Source organism: Pseudophryne corroboree, assembly GCF_028390025.1.
Source record: "Pseudophryne corroboree isolate aPseCor3 chromosome 3 unlocalized genomic scaffold, aPseCor3.hap2 SUPER_3_unloc_85, whole genome shotgun sequence".
NCBI classification, from domain to species: domain Eukaryota; kingdom Metazoa; phylum Chordata; class Amphibia; order Anura; family Myobatrachidae; genus Pseudophryne; species Pseudophryne corroboree.
The window spans coordinates 196,075-206,127 of NW_026967580.1; the positions used below are offsets into that span (position 1 = coordinate 196,075).

General features: G+C 45.1%; 1 protein-coding gene across 1 annotated transcript in view; it reads left to right on the forward strand.

The window, feature by feature from the left end:
* Positions 1–9,528, forward strand: part of LOC134984835 (zinc finger protein ZFP2-like) — a 168,954-nt gene extending 159,426 nt beyond the window's left edge. The window contains exon 7 of the mRNA XM_063950310.1: positions 6,893–9,528. Within this exon, the coding sequence (XP_063806380.1) occupies positions 6,893–7,782 (890 nt within the window). The 3' untranslated portion in view covers positions 7,783–9,528. The remainder of the gene's footprint in view (positions 1–6,892) is intronic.
* Positions 9,529–10,053: the final 525 nt, after the last annotated feature.

Genomic DNA, 10,053 nt, shown 5'->3' on the forward strand with positions numbered 1-10,053 from the left:
ACGTTTAGGCTCCATAAAATTTCAAATCTCAGCCTTGTCTTTTTTTCCATGGAACAATTGGCTGTTTTCCCAGTGGTCCAGATGTTCTTGACAGGTGTCCTTCTTATTCGACCACCCTTTGTGCCTCCCACAGCGCCGTGAGTTCTCAAGTTGATTCTGGCCTTTCTCCAATCGGTTTGATTGAACCTTTCCACAAGGTGGACATGGAGTATTTGACATGGCAGGCTGTCATGTTGTTGGCCTTGGCCTCAGTGAGGCGTGTTTTGGGATTAGGGGCCTTATCCTGTAAGAGTCCTCCTCTCGTGTTTCATGAGGATAGAGCGGTGCCTAAAATTTGCTAGAAGTTCTTGCCTAAGGTGGTATTAGCATTTCATATCAATTGGCCGATGATGGTTCTGGTTGTCACTGACACGTCTGTTACACCAATGTCCTTGGACGTGGTTCGGGCTTTGGAGATTTATGTCAAGAGGTCAGCTCGTCTCAGAAAATCAGACTGCTTTTTGTTCTCTATGATGCTTCAAAGATTGGTTGTCCTGTTTCGAAGCAGTCTATTGCGTGTTGGATCAGGCTTACGATCCAACAGGCTCACTCTTCGGCGGCTTTGCCGCTGCCTAGGTCTGTTCAAGCCCACTCACACGGTCAGTGGGTTCTTCCTAGGTGGCTGCCCGGGGTGTCTCGGCTTTGTAGTTATGCTGGGCAGCTACTTGGTTGGGTTCGAACACGCTGTAAAGTTTTAAAGGTTTAACACCTTGGCTACTGAGGATCTTCAGTTTGGTCAATCAGTTTTGATGGGGTCTCAGCACTCTCCCACCCAGTTTGGGATTTTGCAACTTCTCCATGGTACTAAGACCATCCCAGTATCCCCTTGAACATTAGGATTTTAATACCTACCAGTAAATCCTTATCTCGTAGTCCATAGGGGATACTGGGTGCCCACCTCTGTGCTTTGATATTTTTCAGCAAGAGTCGTTCTTGTGTGTTGTAGTTTGGGTCTGCTTTTGCTGTCCCTATGTTCAAGTTGTGGTTAGTGTTGCTATCCTCTTGTTATGTTGTGTGCTGGTTCGTTCTCTCACCACTTTCTTGTCTCTTTTCCGCCATTCAAAGTATGTCCGTCTCCTCGGGCACGGTTTTCCTAGACTATGTCTACAGGAGGGGCATAGAGGGGAGGAGCCATCACACTCTGAAGAAGTTTTAAAGTGCAGGCTCCAATGGACCCCATCTATACCCCATGGTACTAAAACCATCCCAGTATCCCCTACGCACTACAAGAAAAGGATTTTCCAGTAGGTATTAAAATCCTATTATTTCAGAATAGCAGGGCCATCCTCAGTTTAAGGTATCACTGCGAAGACGCCGTTTCGCAATAACAATAACCTTAGTAGGAACTACCCATTTGTATTGTACATTTCCTTGGGTGGAATGGACGCCTTTTGGCCAGTGTCACAAGAGAAATATGTGGAAATATCTACAGATTATCCAGGCACTCAGCTGTGGATGAGGAAGGGAAAGCAGCCTGTAGAATGCATTCTTTAATATGAAAAAAGTGGACCCTGAGCAGAGTGTCCCTCGGTGCTTGGATAGGGGCCTGTTTGGAATTTGGGAGTGTATGGATCCTATCAATAAGAAGGTCCGCGGCAGAAGCCTTCAGTGGAAGTTTCTGAAAAGAGGACCGTGGCATAATCATAAAGCTCAGCATTTGTAACAGAATCCGGAATGCCCATTATTGTGATATTTTTTCTCCTAGACCTGTCTTCTAAATCAATGACTTTATCACGTATAGAGACCGTGTCTTCCTGAAGGGTGTCATGTGCTGAAATCAGATCTTTGTGAGATGCAGCAATCTCATTCATCTTATTCTGTACGATGTATAGAGCGTAGAGTAACAGGACCATCTAGAGTGTCTTAAGATGTCTTCAGCCATTACAGCTGGGCTGTGCGTCTGACAAGAAGAAGCAGATGATGTAGTGGTCTCAGAAGAACCACCTGAATTTAAGGTACCAAAGAAATGGACAGGTGGGGCCGATTTGGTACCTTTTAACCTTTTTTGGAGGCATGATAAGCCGGCTACAAAGAGACTGACCTCTCAGAGATAGGAAAATACAAACGATCTATAAATAAAAGGAGCAGTAGTAAGCTGTCAGGATGACTCCGTTCAAAATGACATTCTTAGTGTGACGGGGGCATCCGTGCCAAAATTTCAAGTAAACATGATGTATTGCAACTCAAATAACACAGTAATGACCGAGAAATTCCATTAGAGGTCAGCGTGATCACAGACGTGAAGTACTCAGTCCAGAGAGACACAAATGGCAAAATATATTCAGTGGATAAATCCACAAAATAATGGCACTCATTCCGAGTTGATCGCTCGCTAGCTGCTTTTAGCAGCAGTGCACATGCTAGGCTGCCGCCCTCTGGGAGTGTATCTTAGCTTAGCAGAAGTGCGAACGAAAGGTTAGCAGTTCTGCTACTAAATATTTTCCTGCAGTTTCAGAGTGGCTCGAGACTTACTCCTTCCTTGCGATCACTGCAGTCTGTTTAGTTCCTGGTTTGACGTCACAAACGCCCTGCGTTCGGCCAGCCACTCATCCGTTTTTACCTGGCACGCCTGCGTTTTTTAGCGCACTCCCGGAAAATGGTCAGTTTACGCCCAGAAACACCCTTTTCCTGTCAATCACACTACGATCACTCGATGCGATGAAAAAACGTCGGTCGGCCTTGTGTAAAACTGCATAGTTTTGTGTGAAAGTACTTAGTGCTGCGCACCATGCGCAGAATTGCCGATTTTTCACCTAATCGCAGCGCTGCGAAAAACGGCAATGAGCGATCAACTCGGAATGAGGGCCAATATACTGTGAGGTTGTAATCAGAGTGTAATGAGCTGTACTCAGACGATACTTGATACTGGGCTCTGCATGTAGACTGAGAGGAAGTAGATTATAGTGGTACCATATAAATAGAAGGTAGTTTCACCTCCAAGCAAATGCTTCAATTTAATGTAGTGACCCCGGTCCAGCCGTCGGGACACTTATTTATATTAAGCCTTATTGAAGGCAGAAGGCAAAGCATGCGATGGCCGACACCAGATATAAAATGGCAGCCACCTTACTTCCCAATATCACAGCCGGGCGCCAGTGACTGTGGGCAGACCGTTCTGTCCCCAGTAGTAGCGGGAGCTGAGCACCTGTGTTATATGGAGAGCAAGTACTCCCGCCTTAGCCAAAAGCGCCTCCAAGTCAGGTGTCTGGAGCGTGCAGGAAAGACCAGGCGTGCACAGCCCCAGAATACAGCCCATGGCTTCATAGGCGTCACTAGGCTGCGGCAGTGAACAGTGCCTCGAGTGAGCAGAGCAAGCGGCTTTAGGGCAGTAGGAGTGGTGGATTTAATAGATTGGGTCTTGGTCCCAGCAGCGACTGAGAGTTATCAGGTACGTTAGATAAGAAGCCACTTACTGAGGAGAGCTCCAGAAAGCACGTCTGGATGGACTCAGGCCATGCCCCTCTTATTTATTGTTTTATATACTAACATGGGTGACAGGTGTGGAATATCACTGCAAAGGCAGATCTAATCTCTCTCATCAGACTGCTGTGTTCCCTGCACTCTCACTCAGATGTTCACTGCTGCCAGTAGCACACGTATGAGAAGCAGAAGTATGGTGGCAGCTGTATAGATTCTGATATGTAATTCTCTATATCATACTTAACGTACACACATCATCCTTATTACTATTGAGGATTTAGAGGTAAGACACTGATGATGGGGGTGTAAAAATAGAATTTTAAGTACCTATCAGTAAATCCTTTTCTCTTAGTCTGTAAAGGATGCTGGGTTCCATTTAGTACCCTTGGGTATAGATGGGTCCTTTGGGAGCCACTGGCACTTTAAGAGTTTAATAGTGTAAGCTGACCCTTCCCTCTAGAAACTGTGCCAGAGGAGACGTACATACTTCGAGAGAAGGAAATACACAGATGGTGAGATTCACACCAGCTCACGCATAACAAAAAGGAAAGCCAAGCTAACCAACTTGGAACAGTTCAGCAACAGCTGAACCAACAATACTGAACCAAATAACAATGCCGGAATACGAAGCACAGGGCGGCCGCCCAGCATCCTCTACGGACTACGAGAAAAGGATTTACTGGTAGGTAATTAAAATCCTATTTTTTCTTACGTCCTAGAGGATCCTGGGGTCCATTTAGTACCATGAGGATGTAGCAAAGCTCCCAGTACAGGCGGGAGAGTGCTAAGGTTCCTGCAGAAATGCTTGACCAAACATGAGGTACTTAGAGGCCAAAGTATAGAACTTTTAAAACTTAACAAACGTGTTCGACCCTGACGAAGTAGCTGCTCGACAAAGCTGAATAGACCGAGACACTCCGGGCAGCTGCCCAGGAAGAACCCACTTTACGGGTAGAGTGGGCCTGAACAGATTTTGGAATTGGCAGTCCTGCCAAGGAATAAGCATGCAGGATAGTGAGCCTGATCCAGCCTGAATTGTCTGCTTAGAATCAGGACACCCAATCTTGTTAGGATCATAAAATACAAATAGTGCATACGACTTCCTGGGACGAGTAGTTCTCTTCACATATATTTTCAAAGCCCGCACGACATCCAAGGACTTTGAGGTAATTGAGGTGTCAGTAGCCACTGGCACCACAATAGGTTGGTTGAAAAGCCGACACAACCTTAGGGAGAAATTGCTGACGCGTTCTGAGCTCAGCTCTATCCTCATGGAAAATCAAGTAGGAGCTCTTGTGCGACAATGCGCCCAATTCTGACACACGTCTGGCAGAAGCCAAGGCCAACAACATGACCGTCTTCCAAGTAAGAAACTTTATGTCAACCTCCTGTAAAGGATCGAACCAATCCGATTGCAGGGACTGCAGCACCACATTTAGATACGAAGGTGCCATAGGAGGCACAAATGGTGGTTGGATGTGCAGAACTCCTTTCAAGAAAGTCTGAACCTCAGGGATAGCAGTCAATTGTTTCTGGAAGAAAATAGACAATGCCGAAATCTGGACCTTGATGGAGCCCAAGCGTAGGCCAACATCCACACCCGACTTCAGAAAGAGGAGAAAATGTCCCTGTTGAAACTCCACCATAGGAAACTTCTTGGATTCACACCAAGACACATACTTTTTCCAAATCCGATGGTAATGCGTAGACGTTACCCCCTTCCTAGCTTGGATCAGAGTAGGAATATCCTTATTCGGAATGCCCTTTCGAGCTAAGATCTGGTGTTCAACTTCTATGCCGTCAAACGTAGCTGCTGTAAGTCTTGATAGGCAAACAGCCCCTGCAGTAGAAGGTCCTCTTGAAGAGGAAGAGGCCTCAGATCCTCCAGCAGTAATGCTAGAAGATCCGCGTACCAAGCACGCCTTGGCCAGTTCAGAGCAATGACGGTCGCTGGAACTCTTGATCTTTTTATAAGTTTGAGAATCCTTGGGATGAGTGGAAGTGGAGGGAACACATACACTGACTGACACCACTTTACTTTCTTCTGGCTTTGTTAGGGGGTGGTGGCCATGCTGCGGGAGTGAGCAGTCGCCTCGTGGTCTTGCGATCAGCACCCTCAGGAGCTCAGTGTCCTGTCAGCGGACTAGGGAACCATTAACTCTTCAGGAAGTTGGTTCCTATTCCCGACCCCCCCCCCCCCCTAAGTCCCACGAAGCAGGGAGGTTGTTGCCAGCAGCCTTCCTGAAACCTAACTAACTCTAGAAAATAAAAAACTAATAAAACTTCTAGGAGCTCCCCTAGCTGTGACTGGCTCCCCCGGGTACATTTTCTAAACTGAGTCTGGCAGGAGTGGCATAGAGGGAGGGGCCAGCCCACACTATTAAACTCTTAAAGTGGCAGTGGCTCTCAAAGGACCCGTCTATACCCCATGGTACTAAATGGACCCCAGCATCCTCTAGGACGTCAGAGAAAGTAGATTATAACCTAGCAGGTGATGATGATGATTACAGGGTATCATATGGTGTATTGCATGTAAAGTACCTTGTTCCACACCTACTCTGCTGTAGCAATATACCTTATATAAGGGTGAGTAACACATGTACAGGCTTACCAGCATATGGGCACACACATAAAGGAATGCTTCCTTACCAATGCTTCCAGGAGTAACGTTAGGAGACATTTCTCTGATCCATCAGCTCATATGACTGATGTTATTGTTCATCTAGAATCTCCAATTCATACGATATGTTCCCCATCCATTGTTTTACATTGGTGCTGACATAGGACTTGGCGAGTGACTACATCTCCATTTATACTTCATGGTTAGTTACCAGTACAAGAGAGAGATATATCTAAGTCTTATTATAATATTACATTTGTTATTGTGAGTGTTCTCAGGTTGGACACAATGATCGTCTGAGACACAATATTATAAAGCCTTCATTAAAAGTTATGTTTTATTATACACACACATTTACAATTAAGTGTCCCAGAGAGTCGTCTTCTCCTATTGTTTACAAGATTAATATTGTTACAGAAAATGTCACATTTCCATAATGTGTTTTATTTCCAGCAGATGGACACACAAGCAGGAATATCTCAGAAGGACATCAAATGTTATCCCCGGATTGTGACATAAAAGATAATGACAGTAGACAGGATTCTCCAGGAGATAACCCCATTACCCCAATTATACATCCAGCTCTATCAGCTGATCCCCCTGATCCTGGGGAATGTTCTCCTGATCACTCTGATATTGGTGCATCTGTTACAGCTCTGAGAGTGGATACAGTGTTTCCGTGTTCTATAGATGTCAAATGTTTTACACAGAACACAAAGCCTATTAACCCACACACAGGTAAGGCAGGTGAGAGGCCACTGATATGTTCAGAGTTTGGGAAATGTTTTGCACACAAATCAGATCTTGTTACACATCACAGAAGTCACACAGGTGAGAAGCCATTTTCTTGCTCTGAGTGTGGGAAAAGTTTTACCTGGAAATCCCACCTTGTTATACATCAGAGAAGTCACACAGGTGAGAAGCCATTTCCATGTTCTGAGTGTGGAAAATGTTTTGCACACAAATCAGGTCTTGTTATACATCACAGAAGTCACACAGGTGAGGAGCCATATCCATGTTCTGAGTGTGGGAAATGTTTTACCTGCAAATCACAACTTGTTACACATCAGCGAAGTCACACAGGTGAGAAGCCATTTTCTTGCTCTGAGTGTGGTAAATGTTGTGTAAGTAAATCACATCTTGTTATACATAACAGAAGTCACACAGGTGAGAAACCATTTTCTTGTTCTGAGTGTGGGAAATGTTTTACACGGAAATCACATCTTGTTACACATCAGCAAAGTCACGCAGGTGAGAAGGCATTTCCATGTTCTGAGTGTGGGAATTGTTTTGCAAACAAATCAGATCTTGTTAGACATAACAGAAGTCACACAGGTGAGAAGCTGTTTTCCTGCTCTGAGTGTGGGAAATGTTTTGTAAGTAAATCACATCTTGTTATACATCAGAGAAGTCACACAGGTGAGAAGCCATTTTCTTGCTCTGAGTGTGGGAAATGTTTTACACAAAAATTAAATCTTGTGAGACATAACAAAAGTCACACAGGTGAAAAGCCATTTCCATGCTCTGAGTGTGGGAAATGTTTTGCTCACAAATTACATCTTGTTAGACATCAGAGAACTCACACAGGTGAGAAACCATTTTCTTGCTCTGAGTGTAGAAAATGTTTTACACGGAAATCACAACTTGTTACACATCAGCAAAGTCACACAGGTGAGAGTCCATTTCCAAACTCTGAGAAATAAATAAGCTCTTGTTGCACACAATAGACATCACTCAGGTGAGGAACCATTTTAATCTTCTGGAGTATACTTATCATTGCCATGCGTTGTTCTTCAAGGTTCTTATCCTATCTCCTATGCTTTTTGCAATATACATGTTACCACTGGGTGAAATAATCAGATGTCATGCCCTCATCTACCACTGCTCTGCAGATGACCTGTGTTTTGCTCCAGGTACTGAGAACCCAGTACCAATCCTAAATGGTTGTCTAGCTGAGCTCCAGGTGTGGGTGATGCCAGTTGGCTGTGACACAGTCTTGGTGAAACAGGTCCATATGGTAGAAGCTCACCGACAAAGGGCAGGGCTACAGCTCAGCTTTGTTACCAACCAGACATACGCTTGTGGGTACAGAGTTACAAAATGCTGATCATGTGCGAAATCTTGGTGTCCTGGATGGTGGAGTGACACTTAGACATCACGTATCAGCCACAATCAGATCCTCATCTGAGGAACATAGCCAAACTCCAGCACTTATTTCCCTCAGAATATCTTCCTACAGTCATACATGCACTTGTATCATCACACATAGACTACTGCAATGTCCTCTACCTGGGTCACCCAGCAAAATAATTGCACCGCTTGTAGCTTGTACAGAATGCAGCAACCAGGCTATTACCTAACCAGCCCGTTCCTGCCACATAACACCCAATCTCTGCTCCCTTCACCGGCTGCCTGTAAGATGGTGACTCTATTACATAATCTTACTGACTCTCCCAGCCCTACATGACCAGGGTCCATGGTAACAGAAGCAGCTTCTACCTCCTTACTGCCCTGCTTGCTTACTTCCATCTGGAGACAAAGGACTGTTACCAGCAGTACCAAGAATCCCCAAGCAGTTCTGAGATGTCAGAGGGGCAGAGAGGGTGGTGGCAGTAGTGCTGTAGCGGGGGCTGCCGGAGGCACTGTCTGTGAGTAATATTGTCCCCAAGCAGCGCTAAGGTGTCAGAGGGGAAGACAGGGCAGTGGCAGTAGTGGGGGAGGATAAGGAGGGTGGCAGTAGTGACAGAGGACAAGGTGGGTGGCAGTTGTGGGGTGAGATGTGGCAGTAGTGGGGGGGGGAGACAGGGTGGATGGCTGCAGTGCAGTACCAGGGGCTGCTGGAGACAGTAACGAGGTGTATGGGTCCCGCACAGAATCAGTTGATAATTAGACTTAGTGATGATTATACTTCCTTATTTCTAATTAATCCCTTGTATGTGTTAATGTTATTTGCTGTGTCAGCCTTTATGTGTGTTCTGTGTAATAATCCTGAAAGTAGTGCTGCTACCGATCTCGTATCATTTGTAGTAACTTTGAAAATATGAGATATGAGGTGCACTCTGGAAGCTTACAGGGGGTTAATCAGAGATGATCGCAGATGTGACATCATGCAGCCCCTGGAAAATGGTCCTGGCCCGCCCACGTTCACCCTTCAGGGATGCGGCCACAATGTGTGTGTCTGTGCGGCCACTGCGCACGTGCATTTTGTCACCACCAGTAAACTGCTGCGGGCCGCTATTGCGGTTGGGCCTGAATGACCCCCATAGGGTTTTGGCTCTCCTGATATCTATCTGTTATACTTACCTGCAATGCTATAATGTAACTTGAATTGTTTCTGTGCTTTAAGGATATTTTATCCATGTTGTGCAGAGTAAAGTATTTTTTAAATTTAAAATATAGAGAAAAATCTGTGTATTAAAGATATGAAATAAAGTTGTTTAAAAACAAAAGATTTCCATTGAGTCTTTTTATGTGTCTGTGTATTATCTTATTTCCAGATAATTGTCGCTATGGTGACAGAAACAATTTCCTGTTAATGTGTCACTTGTAGTGTTACTTTTGTGTCCAGTGGGTGGGCTCGGAAATGTTATCCATTTCCTCACAACCCCAGTTGCTGGAGAAAATGAAGGAGGAGCTGTTGGCGGGTCACGTTCCGCTTGAGTTGACAATTTTCTTACCAGCAGGTCTTTCCACCTCTGCAGACTTGTGTCCGGAAAGAGAGATACAACGTAGGCTTTAAACCTAGGATCGAGCACGGTGGCCTAAATGTAGTGCTCTGATTTCAACAGATTGACCACCCTTGAATCCTGGCAAAGCGAATGAAGGGCTCCATCCACAAGTATTTCCAGGGAAGACGTTAAGTCTGAGGGACTATGCACAGGCCCAAATGATAATTGTTTTATGATCCTTATATGTATGAACCAACCGATAGAGGGAATAATCCAAAAGTGTTAATATCAAAGATTAGCTAATCT